The sequence below is a fragment of the Falco rusticolus genome, chromosome 5 (genome assembly GCF_015220075.1).
Source record: "Falco rusticolus isolate bFalRus1 chromosome 5, bFalRus1.pri, whole genome shotgun sequence".
In the NCBI taxonomy this organism is placed as follows: Eukaryota; Metazoa; Chordata; class Aves; order Falconiformes; family Falconidae; genus Falco; species Falco rusticolus.
In genome coordinates, this window is record NC_051191.1 from 83,610,558 (window position 1) to 83,629,619 (window position 19,062).

The 19,062-nt window shown below is 48.1% G+C and overlaps 1 protein-coding gene across 1 annotated transcript in view; it reads right to left on the reverse strand.

Moving 5' to 3' along the window:
- Positions 1–2,157: 2,157 nt before the first annotated feature.
- LOC119148984 (alpha-2-macroglobulin-like protein 1) overlaps positions 2,158–19,062 on the reverse strand; it is a 30,996-nt gene continuing 14,091 nt past the window's right edge. Inside the window, 23 exon segments of the mRNA XM_037389790.1 lie at positions 2,158–3,070; positions 3,163–3,265; positions 3,471–3,542; positions 3,974–4,064; positions 4,449–4,573; positions 5,077–5,292; positions 5,462–5,679; positions 6,333–6,495; positions 9,863–9,937; positions 10,155–10,311; positions 10,663–10,744; positions 10,912–11,088; positions 11,462–11,545; positions 12,232–12,286; positions 12,768–12,889; positions 13,175–13,301; positions 13,415–13,640; positions 14,911–15,028; positions 15,486–15,633; positions 16,173–16,289; positions 16,663–16,812; positions 17,783–17,928; positions 18,657–18,720. Of these exon segments, the coding sequence (XP_037245687.1) occupies positions 3,030–3,070; positions 3,163–3,265; positions 3,471–3,542; positions 3,974–4,064; positions 4,449–4,573; positions 5,077–5,292; positions 5,462–5,679; positions 6,333–6,495; positions 9,863–9,937; positions 10,155–10,311; positions 10,663–10,744; positions 10,912–11,088; positions 11,462–11,545; positions 12,232–12,286; positions 12,768–12,889; positions 13,175–13,301; positions 13,415–13,640; positions 14,911–15,028; positions 15,486–15,633; positions 16,173–16,289; positions 16,663–16,812; positions 17,783–17,928; positions 18,657–18,720 (2,877 nt within the window). The 3' untranslated portion in view covers positions 2,158–3,029.

Consider the following 19,062-nt stretch of genomic DNA (forward strand, 5'->3'; position numbering starts at 1 on the left):
CAAGGGGCAACCAAGGAGCGAAGGCTGGATTTGTGTCCCTGGAGGCAGGCAGTCCCTGGTGCTCAAGCAGTGGAGCTGATCACAAGATAGCTGGAAGCAAGCACAGCGTCAAGACTCCGGGTGGAATCACCACAAACCCCCAGTTTCATGAAGAATAAACAGATGAGTGTGATGTTTGACACCACCTCCTCCAAGCAGAGAGGGAGAAATTTAGGCCACAGAGAAATCAATGTGTTTTGTACAAGAGTCTCTTTAAATTCTGGAAAGCAGCCACCTCCCTCCAAATGCTTTCTAATAGCCAGCCACCACAGCTGAAGTCCAAGAAAAAACATTTTGAAGGACCCAGAAGAGATATTAAGAAAGCAGGGATATAAATTGCAATGGATATAGAGTCCAAAATATCACTATGTGCAAATTTTTACACAGAGTGTGTGTACACGTGCATACAAGTGAGGGGGTTTTGTGTGTGAACTCCTCCTGCAATAACAGCCTCATGCACGAGCTACTCCTCCTGGGGTCAGTAAGGAGTAGGTAGAATACATAGGGGTGTGTATGACCACTACAGCAGTTGCTTTCCCAGTAAACCCCTATTCCAGGGACATTTATCAGATCTGTTGCTTGTGCTTTGCTAAGCGCTGCCAAACAGATGATAAGAGCATGATAGCATTGGCAGCGATAAGTGAGGTCCCTCCCTCCCTGCAAGAACTCAAGCTCTAGGCAATGGTGCTCTCTAGGTACCACTATCAGCTCTGCTTTTTGGTATCAGCAAGGACAGACATTGCCAGAAGTAAAGGCAAGAGGGAGAGGAGACATCTGCAAAGAAAGCTGCAGTATCTGCAAAGTTGGTTTTAAAAGGTTTCAAAAAAAGTAGTACTCTGGCAAAAATCCTGTTTCGGAGAGTTGGGCTCTGCATTGCTCACGGACTGCTGAGGAAATGGAATAAAGAGAAGGAAAAAGCACCTGTTTAAACAAAGGTGCAGGAGGAGGAAGAAAGTGACACCTGGAATAAAGCCAACCTCAGCGCAGCCACTTCTGGCACTGCACAGGGCACTGGTAACACCCAAATGCTGTGCTGGATTTATGCATTCACTCTGGTCCTGTTAACCTGCACACAAAGCACGGAACAGGCTCTCAGGAGCCTGCCTTGCTGGCAGGTCTCCTCGGTGTTTGCTCTTCACCAAAAGAACTTGCAATGCTTGTGTCTTTGCCTCACAGAGGGGAGTGCTGAGACTTCAGGGTTGCTCTGGAGCTTCAAAGTTGAGATTTAAACACATTTTCCAAATCGCTTCCCTTCAACCACCACAAATCCCAGCCTTGTTGCAGGGCCTGGTTTGTAGAACTCTCAGAGCTGTAGCCAAATCCAGACCCTCAGACCTCACCACCCTCCTAGACCACCTACTCCTAAGCCTGACTTTGTGCTTAGCCATCACACTCTCACAGCCAGCTCTAGCAAGGGCTGGGCAGACCTACCTGTCTATACAGGGACACAGCAGTGCCAAGCTTGAAGATTCCCAGATCACGAGCTGGAGTTCCTTAAATCATGAGGTTTGATATTAAAAAGCAGCAATAGATGTTTAATTTTCACATACACTTTGGTTGTTGAATTGTCCTTGCATCTCCTTGTCATGTAACAAAGAACCTGTTCACTCTACAGTAGCTCCTTAGGGGGGTGGGTTCAACCCTGGGGCACCATTCACGGCTGACAACTCATGTTTGAATTGTCTTGTGCAAGATCCAGCTTCATAGGAAGTGCAGAAATTAAAATTACTCCCCTCCCTCTTTCTATGCTAGGAGGACAGAAGCTAATCTGTGAGATACACAGCAGGGTAGGTTTACTTTACATCCATGTAAAGTGCAGAATCATCCAAGACTTTATTGCTCAGGTACATCTGTGTGCAGTAGGTGATGCTCAGTGGGATCAGTCTCATGCAGGGCTAGGAGTCCTCACCCCATACTGATGGCTGCACAATGCTGCTGGAGGGGAATCCAGTCCTGGAAGTAATGAACGCCAGGTACATGGTTCAGATACACTCTAAGAGCTTGCTTCTGCTCTCCTCCAAGGTAGTCCTCTATCACAGAGTCCAGACACAGACTGCAGTATCCAGCTTTGTGATTTTATTTTCATTCTTTTTACAAACAAGAAAATCCCTGGATTAAGACGATCAGAATCAATCAGACACCCCAAAGAATTCACCAGGAAATGGCTGTCAGGATGAGCAGCACTGTCTTGGGCTGGAGTTAGTCCTGAAATTCAACTTGAGATCTGTCCCAGTGCCCATATTCCAAGCCCACTGAGATATGACTTCCCAGGTGATGCATGCCCCATCATAGCAGAAACAATAATGCAGCAGCCCTGTTGTCCTAGGGCATCTCGCACTAGTGGCACCCCTGGGGGCTGAAACAGTGGACAGTAAGGGAGCAGACCTTGGAGAAATGAAAGCAGAAGAGCAAGTAACCCAGAGAACAAATAATATGACCCAAATTATGAACTCTGGGATGCTAAGTTAGGAAGCCCAGGCTCTCACTAAGGACTCTAAAGGAAAATGTTTCTCTGGTTTGATCTCATGCCTTGTTTTTTACCTCAGTCTCCCCAGAATGAGGGACTCTCCATAGCCAGAGTAAGCTGAAACTAGTACCATGAATTCTGCTTTAAAGTTCTTCTTGAACGGCACAAACCATCTATAAGCACAGCCACTCTGCCAGCAGACAGACCCATGCACTATACCAGCCCAGACAGCCCGGCAGAGAGTCCCAGAAAAGCCACACAACTAGTCCTTCACACCAGAGACACATGTTAATCACTTCATGTTCTCCCTACAGGACAATCCAGCAAAGACTACATTACGAAGTTCAGAAAACAGAGGGCAGAGATTAAAGTTCCTGGAGACCTAGGGAGTCCCAGATAGAGTCCTAGATGAAGGGCACAGAGACACACAGGGCTCCTATGGGACAGAGAGGTGGCTGGGTTGCAGAGGAAACATCACAATACGTCCAGGTCTGTACAGGAGCTGAGGAACATCACACCCAGCTCAGATGCAGAAGATGCTATAATCAGCCAGGGCCTGCTCCTCTGCAACAGGACAGGAGAGATCTAAGTTATCTTTGTACAAAGCCAAGTGCAAACACCCAGACAGCCCTGGCACCCCATGGTTCCACACTGACCTGGATGGTAGTAGTCATAGACCCTGATGTGGCCTGGCTTCAGGTTGGTCACCCCAATCTCCTGCTCCAGATGCAGGACATACGTCTCAGACTTATGGCTCAGCTGGGGAAGAGCGAATGACAGTTCACATGCAAGCTGTTCTTTTTACTCCTCACCTAAATTTGATCCTACTGATAGGCAATAACAACAAAGGCAGGACTTGAAAATGAATCCTGGATATCCTTCTCTGATAGCCCAGTCCTGGATTCTCCACACAACTGTGCCACTGCCCTCCACTCCTGCAGCTTCTCTAGTAGCACACACATACCTTGTCCAAGTAGATGACAACACCTCCTTGTGTTTTCTCAGTTCTTTTCACAGACTGCCAGTGCTGCTGCAGCTAGGACAGGAGAGCAGAGGAAGCAATTTAGCTGGGTCTTTTGAAAAGTAAGTGTGAGACAGCCCAACAAGGTTTATCCTGAGTGGGCAAGTTCTCATTTCACTCACTTCCAAGTTTAATTTGGGCTCTTAGCCCTTCAGGCTGATTTCCCTGCAGGGCCACTCAGCTCCTGCAAAACCCAAGGACAGGAACCCAGGACACTTAGTTGTCGAGGATGTGCCGAGCAAATTGGGCCAGAAGGATCACCATCCTCAAGGCACAAAGAGAGCACCAACAGTATGTGCTCATGCTTGTTGTGTGGCAGACGGGAAGGGATGGTGAAATTGCTCTACAGAGAGACAGACAACACCTCCCTATGCAACCTCCCCCTCTCCTTGGGCATGGGCGCTCCCAGTGACACCACATCACCATCCTGATTCCAGGCTTCTTACAGACATCCCAGATCCTGGAGCCAGGACAAATCCAGACAGCAGGGACACCTCCACGATCACCATGTTGGAAGTGGATCTCTTCCCAGTGTACCTGGGGGAGAAGATCAAAAAGAGAGTCTCTCCCAGTTTTCCCTTCCCTCCAGCACCACACCTTGTGTGCAGGACCCTGAGCCAGGCAGTCCAGCCAGGACCACGGCCAAGGCCATCACTGCTCCCTCACGTCGGCAGAAGATGGCTGCACTGCTCTGAGCATCCCCAGCCTGAGGTAACTACTTGCATTCCTCTCCCTAACAAGAACCAAAGCCCTCGGAAGCATTTCCCCATCCCCAGAGATGCTTTTATCTTTCCTTCTCCATCTTCTATCTGGACCGTCTGCTGAAACTACCTGATGCCTGCATTGCAGCCAAGAAGCACCCCTCAGCTCCCAGCCATGTCTGGCTTTCCTTCCCAAGTAGGGCAATGTCTTTAGACTCACCTGACGTTGACGTAGACAGTGACAGAGTGTGTGTCATCCTCAGTGCAATTGACTGGCTCCGTTTTCACTCGCAAGGCAAAGGATGTGGAGACCTGTGGGGAGGGCGTGTTGTACCTCAGAACCATCTGCAGGGAGAGACAAAAAGACAGAATAAGGCACTGATAATTAGTTCAATATCACCTGTCATACCTTTCTTTCACTGGCTACTCTAATCCTCAAGATAGGGACCCCAAACAGTAACTGGGTAAACCATATGCAGTGAGTGCACTTATCCCAGTGCCCGAAACAAAGGTCAGTCAGATTGGAAACTGTCCGTGATCCTTCCAGCTGGGGCTCCTTCTCCTCACCCTTCCCCTTGAGACTGTGCAAGACAGGCACACAGCACTGGGACCAGGATACAACATTCCACCCTCCAGTACTCTGAGAGCTGTGGAAGCACCACTGTCCTCACATTTGGACACGTTCTGTCTCCCAGTGCCCTCCAGCACGCAGGTTTATTGCATTGGCAGCAGGCTGGGATTAAAGCACAGTCAATGCACATTTCCTTGCACAGAGCTGCAACGGAGAGTTTTGGTTTTGATAAGATAACGAGCACAGGGTTGTCACAGCAGGGTCTGTGGGAACCTACCCGGGTAAAGACACAACAGCTGCCATGGACCTGCACCGAGAACTTGCCCGGGACTTCTGTCAGTGCTGCTTCCTGCACCAACAGCCGGTTCTGGTAGGAGATTTGAAACTTCTTCCTAAAGCCTCTCTGGGATCTCACCCTCACTTCTGCCACCCCTTCCGTGCCGTACGTCAGCGCTGCATACTTAGCCAAGGCCTGCAAGGCAACTACTGTGTCCTGAAAAGCAAGAAACATTCACATTTGCATCTCTGAGACCCAAAGATGCTTGAAATCACTGTCCTGAGGACCTCTATATACAAGGGCTCCTCTCCTCAAAGTGTTTGTGCTTGTATATTGTGCAGAGGTTCTTTCTCAATCAAGATCCCCTTCCCTGGCCATGCGTTACCTGTGTTGAGGCAAACCCTCCATAGGCATTCTGCTGCCTGGTGAGCCAGGCCACAATGCCAGAGGCTGTGACGAGATCAGACCCTGTGACATTTGGCTTGGAGAGCAGGGCCAGGAGGATGTAGGCGGTCAACTCCACATCTACAGACAATGGCTGTGACCAAGGGCTTGTGTTAGGTCTGGACTGGGATGAGGTCTGACTCCAGTGGATCTGTCCATCTGGGAAAGGAAGGGAGTAGATAACATTGAGGGATTTCAGGAAAAAAATCCTGAGGCCTAGGAGGCACAGTGCCTGCAAAGACTATGAGTAAATACCTCTTGGCTTGGTCATCACATCACTGAGTCAACTGCAATACCATGTATTTTGCAATATCCAACGCTCCACATTACACACGAAGGTGAAATACAAAAACTAACACACCAATAACCTGCATACACATTACCTCCCAGACATCCAGTTTCTCCATTGTCCTGCTTGCCAGGTCTACTGACCACCTACTACTAAAACTACTACTAGCTACCTACCCACTAGAGCCAGTCCTGGGGCTCAGGGACTAATATGAAGCAGGGCAGCTCGCCAGCTTGCTTCCCTCTCTGGCGCTTGGCAGTCCTGCATAAGAAATCCCACTTCTCTCAGAGCCCAGCCTCCACTCTGGGTACCAGAAAAGGGAGAAAGATTTGAAGGAAATCAGCACCTACACCACAGCATTGCCAGCACACACCTTGAGTTCATAGGCTGGCTGTCTAACAGCTCTCTTTGGTGAAGGACCTGGAGGGCAAGGCTGTGGTCCTTCCAGGTTGCATGTTAGCAAGGGCTCAGAAAGATCACTCATCCCTTCTCTGATGTTCACCTGGCACTGAGGCTCTCATACCTGCTCTGATTGCCTTTCGATCAAGCATATCAAGTAGCTCTTGTGTGCGTTGAGAGTCCTTAGCCAGGGCGAAGGTGTAGGCCAGCAGGGCCTGGGTGTAAGAGCTGGCAGCTTTGGGAAGGGCAGGTGCGATGCAGCCCAGAGCCTTGCGCACCACTGTGCTCTACAGAGAAGAGTAACACGGGTGTTGGTCACGGACATGCACACGTGAGGCAGGCAAACACTGAGACACAAGCAAGAAAGATGCATTAGCATATGCTGGCACAGAAAGGACCCCATACATTCACCCAGGTGTCTGTGCTCGAGCCTGCACTCTTCTCTTTGTGTCAGTGCAGTGCCAGTAAGCAGGGTCTCCAGCCCTTGGTGCGAGGTGCTTGAGAGGCTCCACGCACCCCGAGCTGGTCACGGGTTCCAGCAGTGCTCTCTCAACAAAATGAACACCCTTACTGCTGGAACATCACCACACATCTTACTTTCCAAGTCCAAGCACAGCAAGAGCAGAAACGCGCAATTGCAAATGCTTTCAGGCAGCCTGCCGACAAAGATTACTCTGTTCAATTCACCTCTACAGTGCCTTAACAAGGTCACTGGGATTTCCAGTTTCCCCTGGAACACCAGCACTGCTGTTGGCAGGAGGCAGCAAACCCAGTGGTCTCAGCAGCACTGTGTTCTAGCATTCAGCTATGCTATTCCAAACACGAGCCAGAGGCTCATCGTGGTTGCCTGTCCCATATGCACACCCCTACAGCACTCTGTGGGTTCCCCTCTTCCAGTGGCCTCTTGGTTAAGTACAGTAAGGATCACACAAGGGCAACATTTAAGATCGATTCTGACATGTGACATGCTCCTCACCTCCTTCCCTTCTAATAAAGAGAAAGGTAATGTCTGTATCATCTTTGTGCTCTCTAGACGGTGGAGTAGTATTGCTGGATGCAGCCACCAGTTCTCAGAAATGCCCATAGTACCTACTCATGGAGTACCCAAAGGTCCCAGGATCCAGTTGCTGCTTTCTTGGTTGCTGTCTCTTGCTAAAACCCAACAGAAGCCCTAAGCTAAGCATCCATCATCAGTAAGTCCTACTTTTCTGTTTGCTGCTCTTAAATGTAATAACTGCAAGCACCACAGTAACCTTTCTATTCTGTAATTGAATAGAGCTAAGTAGGGATTACAGCAAGTTCATGAATCCATTCAAAGGCTCCTTTATTATTCCTTTTCCTTCTTAAGTGTCTCACTCTCCCAGTTAAAATGGAAGTAATAGCAGTAGTGTTTGTACAACGCCCAAACTTAAAGTGAAAACACTTGTGCCACCAGTGAGGTGTTGACTGTTACCATACATCTTAATACCTTGTCTAGGAACAGTCTGACATGTATTACAACCCATTTGGCACCTCCGGTGTCTTCTGGTGAAGCTAACACAAGAACTGAGAGTGCCACTCTACTGGAAGTTTTTTTCACACTCACTGTGCTCATCCTGGTGTTGACAATAGCAGGCCTAAGTGCATACTGTACAGAAACATTGAGCTTCCATGGGAGCAGCTAAGAAACTGCTCCTCTACAACATGCATTTGTTTCTCCAGTCAACATAAACAATCTGTTTTGTTCCAAGAGATCAATTTCCAACACAGAGCGGGGGTAGAGGGCTGTTTGTCTAGATTTTTTGTGATGCAAACCATGCTTTAATATTCATTCATTCAGAACAGTGTAAAATATCTCCAACCTTCTCCCTGCCTTTTACTCCCTAATGACTTTCATGAGCCTTTTAGCAATGCTTCTAAGGGAAACTAGGATCTGTTCCAAATAATCTTGAGTGCACTAGCCCTTGCAGGACATCCTCAAATCCCTTCTCAGAATTTTGACCTCTAGTGAGCATGTATTCTTTGTAGAAGTATTTATAACCCACTCAAGGACACTTTTCCTGGGTGCTATGGCAAGCTCTGTGTTTCCCACTTCACCTACCCACAGACCTACTTACCAAATTCTTTCATTGGGGCCAGGATAACTCACTGAGACTTTTACATTTACCTATTCATCATCATGATCATTTTATCTAAAACCAATAGCTTATGCGTGTATGTGCAATTGAGTAATCTGGTTACATTGACATCAAGTTTCCTGCTACAGCAAAGCATCCCTCACTCCTTGGACAATCTTCTGAGCTAACAATACTGTTGCCATCTTCTCTGGAGCATGAGGAGTTCCATGGGGTCTCCTACCTTGTGGTAGCCTAGATTTTCTATCACCACTGTCAGAGCACTAAGCCACTCTACGTGGCTTCATTCTGGACAGAATGGCTTCCACTAGCTCATCACGCAAATTGCTCTGAGGTACTGTTCGTCTCCCTCTCAGGATTTTACTCATGGATTTGGAGCACAGTCTGGTCTCTTCTCAGTAACTCTTTGCTTTCCTTCCCAAGTGACAAAGCTGGTTCTTAAGACTTACGACAAACTAAATCTTCTACCAGGATGAAGGTCCTTGTCCTTTTGTTTCATTCTGCTGCAGAGCACAGCATGTGTCAGGTATTTGTCATTCAGTTTCATGAAAAGCCTTCTTCACCTAAGTCTACAAAACTCAGACAGTTCACAGAGTTACCAAATGACGGAAGAATTCAGATTCGGAGGGACCTCAGAAGGTCTCTAATCCAACCCCCTGTTCAAAGCAGGGTTAGCTATGAGATCAGACCAGGTTGCTCAGGGATTTTTCTAGTCAGGTCCTGAAAAATTCCAATGATGGAGACAACTAAACCTCTCTAGGCATCCTGTTCCAACACTTAATTGTCCTTATGGTGAAAAAAGGTGACCTGAAGGGCATCTGTTGCCAAAAAAAAGGTAAATTTCCATCTGTCTCCCTTTTTTGTCCCCAAGCCCACTGCTTTCAGTTGCAACAAAAAGCACTGCTCTTTTGCTTATTTCCAGAGAGCTTCGCTTCTCAAAGTCTATAATAATAGCATTTCTTCATCAAGTTGATTACATTTTTTTACTTTCCAGTACCAGAGAGTCTAGTAATTAGTCGTGATCTGTAGCACTTGTAAGGGTTCCCTCTTACTGTTATTACTTAGGTGTGCAATTCCAGCTGCCCTACAGCACTCCTTTCCCAGACCTCCAGTTTTTGTGAAGCTAAAACATACTAAAAACATCATTATGTCTGTTTACTTGACTGTGGGAGCAGCTATCCCCACCTCTCCTCATTAACAATTCACCATTAGCTCACAGCTGTGTAGTGGTAGCAAGGGAACAAGAGGATGAAGGCAGCAGGAATGAGCAGCCAAAGCCTGGGAAATGGGCGCAGTATCTAACCATGGACTCCAATGGCTCCCAGTAAGCTAACCTCACCTTCTCCCCTGCCAGTGATGTCCTCCTCCTGACATAGCTGAGGTTTTTCCCCGAGAAGTGGTAAGTTCCTCCTCCCACACTCTATTATTTTGTCCATGAGCCTCTCCATGGTGCCTTCTGTTGCCTGCCTCAGTGACACCACTAAGCTCTTCAGGATTCAGATCTTAAGGCAAGAGCATGGCAAAGAATCCCATTATTTACCTGTGGTGTCTCTCCTGCCTCCAAGTACGCAGCAGTAATGTAGGCAGCCAAGGGGACTTCCCCATCCACACCTCCCTACAAAAAGCATAAACATCCAAAAAGCTGGAAAAGATAATCCTGGAGAGTAAGAACAGGAATGAATAAAACTTGAAACTTTTCAGCAATGGTCCCACCTATCTGGCTTGCTCCCACACAAGAAAGCAGAACACCACAAAAAAAGTAACTTAATCAAGTACCAGTATACTTGGCAATAACTGCTTTGAGCTGCCCTTCAAGGTGCTTTGGCTCCTACCTTCATGGCTGTGTGGAAAAGTTGGCCCACATTTCTGAAGCAACCATTGGGAAGCTGGTGGAACTCCAGCCAGGTAAGAGCAGCTTGGATAGTCCTGTTGTCCAGGAAAATGTATGGCTTGGCTTGGACAAAGCATTTAACCACAAATGCAGTCAGCCTGGTTGGAAAGAGAACAGAAAAAGAGGCATGACTTTGGGAAGAGAGAAGCAGAAAGAGATGGAGTGAATGAGAGAGAGGGAAGAATGAGTGGAAAGAATCAATCTAAGCAGAAGTAGAGGAAAAAGAAAAAAAGTAGGAGTTTGAAACTGGTAGGTCTCTCCTCACCTGTTGTTGTGCTATTCCTAATTTGCTGGTCCAAGGACAGTTGCATACCCCTGAGGTGCCCTAGCCCACAAAGCATCTGGAACACTTTGGGTCCAATAGCACAGAAAGGATTCAATGCTGGAAGCAGAAAGCTGCCCACCTCCAGGCTGTCAGGCAGCAGGCAGACAGCGAGCCCAAGGCTTACCAAGTATTACCGTACTCATCCTTGGTACCAAATTCACTGTAGGAACCATCGGGGTGCTGGTACTGCAGCTGTATCTGGTACCCTGGGAAGCAGAATAGGACGTTAGTGCTCAGAATGATACCTGCAATAAAATCAGCGTGAAGGGAATGGGATGGTTGAGTGCTCGGGGTGGAAGGGGAGCTGGCACCTAGGACTGTTAGGCTGGACACAGGGGAAAGCAGAGGAGCAAGGTGGGTCTGTTGTACTTGCCATTGCGCAGGAACCCTGTCGCCCTCTCCTTGATCTCAGGGGACAGCTGCTTTGTCTTCTCCAGGTACTGCAGCACATAGACAATGGGGGCAAACAGCACCATGTTCTGCTCCCCACAGCCGTGGGGTATCTGCACCAGACGGTCCAGGTTCTGCAGTGCCGTCCCCATGAGGTCACCTGAAACAGAGCATAGGTGCCCTGACCACCTCCTGGGCAGGAAGCTTGGGGATTCATCTCCTCCCACCCATGACCTGTTCCCAGCAGCGCACCAGGCAAGATAGCCACAGCACAGTGGTTTGGGGGCACCTCTGTCCATACGGACTGTACACATCGCCATCCTGGCAGGGGAAACCCATAAATAGAAACTCTCCCTTGGTGAGTGTTTTAGATTATCAAGGATCAGGAAACGGAGCTACACATATGGGAGGAACAAGTCAGTGGAGCCTTGGAAACCTCAGAAAGGGTGGGGGGGGGTGTCTGGGTTTGGGCTTTCCTAGGGCTAAACTCAGAGATATGGGATTTGCAAAGATATTATAGCTTAATTCCTTACCGGTGACTGAGATGGTGGCTCTGACTGAACCTTCAACCACATTTAGAGGCAACATCAGGGACACAGACTCCTGCACTGGATTCTCTGATAGCAGTGGGGTAAGGTGTGTGGAGAGGACAAAAAGGAAAAAATTCTGATGATAACAGCCTTCAAAATCCCCAGAAACTGTTTCAAGACTGTTCTGTGCTAACATCCCATTTCCCTATCACAGAGATCATCTCAAAAACCCTGTCCCATTCCACCCTCAACTTCCTCCGTCTACCTCATGGTGACTGCACTATCCTAACAGCCTTCCTTCTAAAGAGGTTGAGGATTTTCTCCTGGAAAGCCTCTGTGATCAAAGCCACCTGCTTTTCTCTACATAAGTTACTCCATCCTGTTCCAGATTTCAGTTGCAGGCATGTCTTCTCAATGCACCTCATGCTCTCAAAATCTGCTAATGGCCCTGTCAGACACCATAAAATTCAAGACAGGAACAGCAATCCCAAGTCATGTCCTCCAGCCTCACCATGTTCAGCAGTCTGGTTTTATTACCACAGGTGAAAAACGGCCTCAAGCTGCCACATCAGTGTCAGGGATGTTGATGGTAAAAGACGGGACCCTCCCACACATCGTTACCCAGGGGAAGTTACCCAGGTGGCACCACCATTACAGTATGCTTCTGTAGCTTGGTGGTGACAGAAAATATTTAAACAAGTGGAAAGACCCATGGAAAGGTGGTTAGGCAGGAAGGTAGGGATGAACAGAGTGAAGGGAGAAAATCTTTCTACCTTTTTGGGGACACAGGATGGAGCTGTGAGCCTTTTCCACCAACACTCCCTCTGGCTGTTGGAGCACATAAAATAGCATTATATTGAGCACACAGGAGAGAAACAGGATTACAAGTGGATTAGAAATAGATACAGACAAAATCCTGGTTCAGGCTGGAGAGTCAGCTGGAGTCATATCATTATCACATAAAAATCTAAATTACTGTCAATCATTTTCATTTCAGATAAGAAAACAGCATGCATTTTTCGGAATATCATAACTTCTGGATGTCTGTGAAAGAGAAGCTGTAAGATTCAGCAGAGAGCTTAGGAGCAAGGACATAAAAGACTGTACGTATTTAAAGTTTTCTGTGGCATGAAGGATACCCCTCTACCTCCCCCATCCACCAGCCCTCACACTGGGCCCAGCGCAGGCCCTGAGATTGTAATTACAAACCTTGAGTAGCAAGGGGTAACTCCCAAAATTAACCCACACAAAATCTGGGTATTGCACAAAGCCCACTTTTAGGTCTAGGTAACAGAACAGCTTGTCTGACCCGGACTAGGAGGAGTTTGACAATCGTGTCTTTCTGTCCTTGTTTGGGGATAAATGGTAACTCTTTGCCACAGAGCTCTTCGGAGGCCACAGCCTCTGTGTGGAGGGTGATGTTCATGAGCCCTGAAAATAACACACATTATTAGGTGCATTAAACATCTGGGGGGGCACTTCCCGTCAATATAATAGAAGTCACCTGCTGACAAAAACTTGGATTGGAGCCCTACGAGGTTCTGTATCCCCTAGCACAGACTTGCAAGGAATCATGACCTTAGAATGAATGCAAATGAGTACCCTCTGGTTAACAGGGCAAACAACTTCTCACTCCATGTCTGCTCTTTACAAAACATCCCCATTTTGGTCCCATCCCTCCCCAGTTCCAGCACCCCGCTTCCCTGTTCATCTCACCCAGTTGTTCAGCTGTGACGCTCCACTGAAAGGTCTTTGCTTCACCAGCACATAAGCAGCTGCTGTAGACACAGCCTTTGCATGGCTTCAGCTGTAAGTGTGCAAACTCCTCCAGGGTCACCTGGATCTGAAGGGGCAGCAGGGATGGCAGGGGGTACAAGATAAACATCACAGGCCATAGATCTCAGCCATCTCCTACCCACCTTGCTTTTCTTGCAGAGCCTACCAAAGCTCACCTACCTTCATGCATCGCTGAAGGTAGTTGAAGACGGTGGCCTTCAAGATGAAGGTCTCACCCTGGATCACAGAAGATGGCAATGTAAGCTCCACAAGAAAAGGCTTGAAAACAAGCAGACTGGAGGGTGGAGCAAGTCCAAAGCCATTTCGTCCTGTGCAGAACATCCCTGCTTTCCATTCTGTGATGGTGTCAGGCACAGTGACAGTGACATTCTTGCTCCCACTGGTACTGAGGAGGAGTAGAGAGCAACAGAAGCATTTAACTGAATCTTGCTGTATGCAGCACCAGGTCACCTGGTGCGCACCCCATCCCCTAACCACAGTCTAACCCCTAACCTCTGCTGAATTTGCAGCCCTTGCAGGGTTGCAGGTAGGTCCTGTAGAAGTAGGGACCCCCACCTCAGATGCTTATATCAACAGAACATTTTTGACAATAAGTTACATGGCTGCCAGATGCCATGAATCACACTCAGTGCTTTTCTCAGACAGCGCTTGTCCTTTGCACATCTGAAAATGGTTTACACATATCAACAGTTTCATTTTTCTTGGCCGAGGGATGGAGAACCACATGCTAGAAGAGCAACAGGACTGGCTCAACATCAGTAGAACTTAGCAGAAGAGACAGACCCAGCCATCCACCTTCCTGTGGGACACTGACACCTTAAAGTCTGACATGGAGACAGGGCAGAGTCCTGCCTCGTGCTCACATCACAGCTCCTGAGAGCAGCAGGCTGTTCTGTGGCTGCTACCACAGCAGACATAAAAACAGCCCTAGCTAAAGCTAATGGTATTATTTGACTCCAATAACGGGAGACGTGCACTTTTGCCAGGCACATACAGGAAGGCAACACATACAACATAAAGATCTTTGGTTGCTCAGATCAGGCTGGTGGACAAATCACATAGGAGATTATCTGCTGCTAGGGGGTGAAGAGATGGATGTAGCTGGAGGGATAGCGGAGGTGGGAGAGGGCAGATGTGGGGGCATCTGGCCTGTGCAGACTCCAGTCTCCAGACAAGAAATTCTTAAAATCAGAGATGAAAAATCTCCAAAAGCTCCCTCAGCAGACCCTGTGTACTCACTGAGTCTCTCTCACAGGACACAACTCCCAGTCCTGTGAAGGACTTCCGCGGAGGTCAGGTTCCCCTGCGCACCCTGCGAGCACAGTTTGGGAAATGCCAGCCCACAGGGCTACCACAAGCAAAGTGGGAGCAGTAAGCCAAGCTGGTTTGCTGCACTGCACCTGCTTTCCTATCTTCCCATGCCAGCCGCCTCCCATGGATGGACAATACTTCTGTATGATCATCTAGTAGATGAACATGCATTTGATTCCAGTATCAGCTCCAATAAGAAACAGCCTGACAGGTATGAGCCCTATGACATATATATCCTTAGGTGTCTTCCTCAGCAGCTTATGATCTAAAATCGATTACACCCGCTGCCACTCCCAGTCACACTAAGCCACCCAGGCTAGACCCTCACTGCTCAGTTTACTCACCCCACAGAATACAAATCCCACATCCAGGTTTTGGGGAAATGCTTGTGTATTTTCTCTTCAGCTGAAGAAACAGGTGAAAACATAGTGGGCTGATAGGTAGATGTTGTCAGGTGCTCTGCTGGAAATAACAAAGACCCAGTCATCACAGAGTCCTCAGGCCCTGGTTTAGAGCAGAGGAGCTCCAGCCCAGCTCAGGCTGCAGCTCATCCAGTCAGTTCTTGGGAAGCATGGCACTGGAACAGAAGGTGCTATCCCAAGTTTTAAAATATTTTGCCTTACTTCAAATGACAGAGGTGCTTTGGGCCTTACTTGCATTTGTAGGCCCCATGGGAAGGGCAACCATTCCCTCACCTTAGAGATGAGACCTGGGATCCAGAGAGCCCACTAACATCTCGGAGCAAGAAGCTGTGAGCCCCAGGCAGTCTCACACTAGCACAACAGGTTTAGGGCCAGAAACAACTCTCTTCTCCATTTGCAATTACAGCAAGTACCCTCTTTGCTCAAACCCAGGACTGCTTTCACATGAAAAACCAAGCATCCCGTGTACAAAGAAGAAACAGCTGGCAAATGCTTACTGTTATATGCTCTGTGGGGCTGGGCAAACATCAACATGGGCCTGGAAATAAACATTCCTGTTTCCTGCAGCATAGTTGTTGATGGAGTGGTTGGACACACTCTAGGTTTCCTGATATTGGTGTTGGACATAATTTTCAACCCCATTTCCTGTAGGAAAAAGAAAGAACTGATGCACCAGAAGCTTGTCATGTCCTCTCTGCCCTGAGCTTTTTGTCCCCTCATGCAGTGGGGACTTGGCTATCCTCTTGCCTGGCAACGTATTCTCTTGCTTCATTTTAAGAGACAATTATTCAGATCCTCAGCAATGGGCAAACAAGGTCTTCTGAGCTAATTCATCTGGTCCGAGTCAGTCAAATTTATTCTATTTCAAACACATGGTCATTTAGGCACTATGCCTTCTCAGCCTGCAGAATGCAATTGCTCATGCTATGGAGATTAAACAAACTATTTGAAATCCAATTAAAGTAGCCAATAATCCCTGGCACCCTGTGTCACACAACCAAAGTGCAGTAACCACACAACAATTTCTTCTCGGTCAACATTTCTAGTCACGTTAGAAGGGCCTAAACTGGACCTGTTCCCTTGTATTGTGTGTAACAGCATCCCTAAGATAAAGGTAAGTCAGGTAAAGTCAGGGGTTCCCTCAGTTCATGAATTATCCCAACCCACCAAACCAACATTTTTACCCTGAATGCTGTAAACACATCAGGCTCATCAGAATTTGGGAGCCCGCATGAATGATCATCTTCAGACACTTGGCGAGAATACCTGGAGTCATAAACAGATGGGAACAGCCCATAGATCTGAGAAAGCAAGGGGAAAAAAAAAAAATCAGCACAAATAAAACCTGGCATTCCCTTCCTGTCATACAGCCAAATCCAAGGCCTGTTTGAATTGCTGCTGGCTACCGTGCACGAACGCATGCCAGAAAGCCCAGGCTCATGTCACTCTTCCCTGGCTCTCCTCGGATAGAGCCAGCACACCCTGCTGAACTGAACACCAGACAGAAATACAGAAGCCGATTTACCCCTGGTGCACTGAGTGACGTTCAACCTCCTTCTTAATGCACATCCCCAGTGCTTTGAGCTCCTTGGGAGATAAGCTTTGCACAGATGCAGTGGCATCCCTGCCTCCCTCTTCATGTCAGCACCAGGGAAGGGAAGAAGGCTCACTCACCAAGGAGCTGCTGAGCTCTTTTCCTGGCTTCGGCAAGGGGACGCTGGGATCCACAGCCCAGACGGCACACATGGACCCAGGAGCTGCCAGCAGGCGTACACCAACCTCTGACCCGGGAAGAGTCTCGGGCGTTGAAAAGCTCAGCTCCACCTGGATGGGCAGAATGCAGGCAACATCTGGGTGGCACTGCTGCTGCTGGCCACCCTACCGCTCCCTCAGCAGGGAAGGGACCTACGTGAAGAGAGTTTCCAAGGACTGGGCTTGGATGGAAACCAGAGGAATCTTCCCCAGGACACACACAGACACCCCGCCCCAGAAAGTATTTAAAAAATCATCACTTTTAGGTTCTAACAGGAAAGATGGCAGAGGGGGGACCATCAGTGTGCGCAGCTCACAGTACTGCCGACACTCCTGTGTCAGAACCCAGCACACCAGCCAGCTGTCACACACCTCACACTGCTGTCTTTCTGCTCCTTTTGGAGCCCCAGATAAAAAATAAGCCTAGTCCTTATCTCCGGGCTCTTTGTGCGGTTGATCTGAAGCACCTCCTGTTCGTGCTTGAATCTGACTGTCTGTGGCAGGTAAACAGCTGTAGAGCAGGGATAATGCCAGTCCTCAGAAGTTTACCTTTGGAGTGCACACCAAGAAAGCACATTCCCACGGATGTCACAAGGACCACAAGCACACAGCCCTTTCTGGATGGCCCATAAAATCCGTTTCTTCTATTGGCCACTTTCAGCTGTCTTCCCAACACCACATACTAACAAATCCATCTGCTAATGCAGCAGAGCAGCCTTGAGCTATCCTGGGAATTGCACTAATAACCTCTGCTGGGCTGTCATCCTACTGGGTTGCAGTTGCTATACAAGCCTATGGAGACGGACACAGCAATTCTCTGCCTTTCCCAAGCAGCGCAGCAGCCCCCACCACCTCAGCACACCCTCGCTCCACACACCACAGCACACTTCACCATTCACATACTGCCGTTCACGTAACAGCATCCCACACAGTATCAGCCGTGCACAGCTACACATGCTGCATATTCCTCAGCCTCTTCTGTCACTGCAGCAGACACACAGGCTGTCACACATTTAGCCACGGCCTCGGACACACATCTCACCTTATTTCTGAAACACATGGAGACGCTGAAGGTGGCAGAATCAGCGATGATTTTTCCATTAGGGAAGATAACATAAACAACAATTCTTGGAGCTGGGGCATAGATGGAGCTGAAGGTAAGAGGGATGGAGAAGAAGTCTTTCAGCACTACATGGAGAAGAGAGGGAGGAAGAGAAAGTAGATCCAGTAGTGAATATGGATTCTGATCAGCTTTTGCCATTCTGCATGTGCCTGTTTAATTCTTTTCCTCAAGTCTCTCAGAACCAAGGAGATTTCTGGAGACCACTGAAATAACCAGCATATCTCTGGATCTGGTACTCAAGACCAGCAAAAGACATTTTCTGTTTTTGTTCATTCCCTCAAGGAGATAAAACAGCTCTTTGGAGTTCAAGCTTAGCTCCGCAAAGAACAAGAGCCTCGGCTATTTTTCAAAGCCTCCCAACACCAACAAAGGTTTTTAAATAAAGAGCTGGAGAAATCAACAACAGTGAGTCAACACCCATCAAAATTATAAGTGGTGGCATCCCAACTGCTCAGGTTATTTGTAGACACGATTGCAAATTAAAATAGGAGAGTTTTGATAGAGGGTAAGGCTATAGTTTCATGCCACTTGCAGAGGGACCAAAAGGAGACTTTGAAAATGAAGACAACAGAGGATGAGCCTATGGGCTGGGAAATACTGAGTATTGTTCTCTCAGTACAAAGCAGGAGGTAAAAGGAAACATGAAAGCTGGAAAGGAACATTGCTCTGATGCAACAGAAAAGTGGTGAGCCAGCTCTGAATTGCAAAGAGGCTTATGCCAGATATCCAAATAAGAAGGGATGCCAGAGACCACTGAGTGCTTGCTGGACATGAAACAGGGGAGTGCACTTACATTTTGGCAGCCCAACCCAAACAGTCTTCTGACCTGCATGGACTAGCCCTCTTTTCCCTGTGACCTAGGGAAGAATACAGAAAGGAAAGGGAATGCCATTCACATAGTCTTTGAGATCACTGCGCAGATCAAAGTAACCCTGAAAATGGAGATTAAATGGGGTCAGGCAGGGGGAGTAACACGAGTTTCACTCACTCTCAGGCAGCCAGCAGAGCTCAGGGGATCAAGAGGCTTGGGGGAGGACAGGCAAAGCCAATACCTGCCCTGCATCCGTGCGGAGCCCAGAAGAAAGGTTCTGCCTTTCTTGCTATTACTGCAGCTCCAGGATCCAGCCCCATGATAGCTGGATAAGCTACCTGTCCTGGGATGAGCCAAATCTATTCTATATCAGGCTTGAATCTGCAGG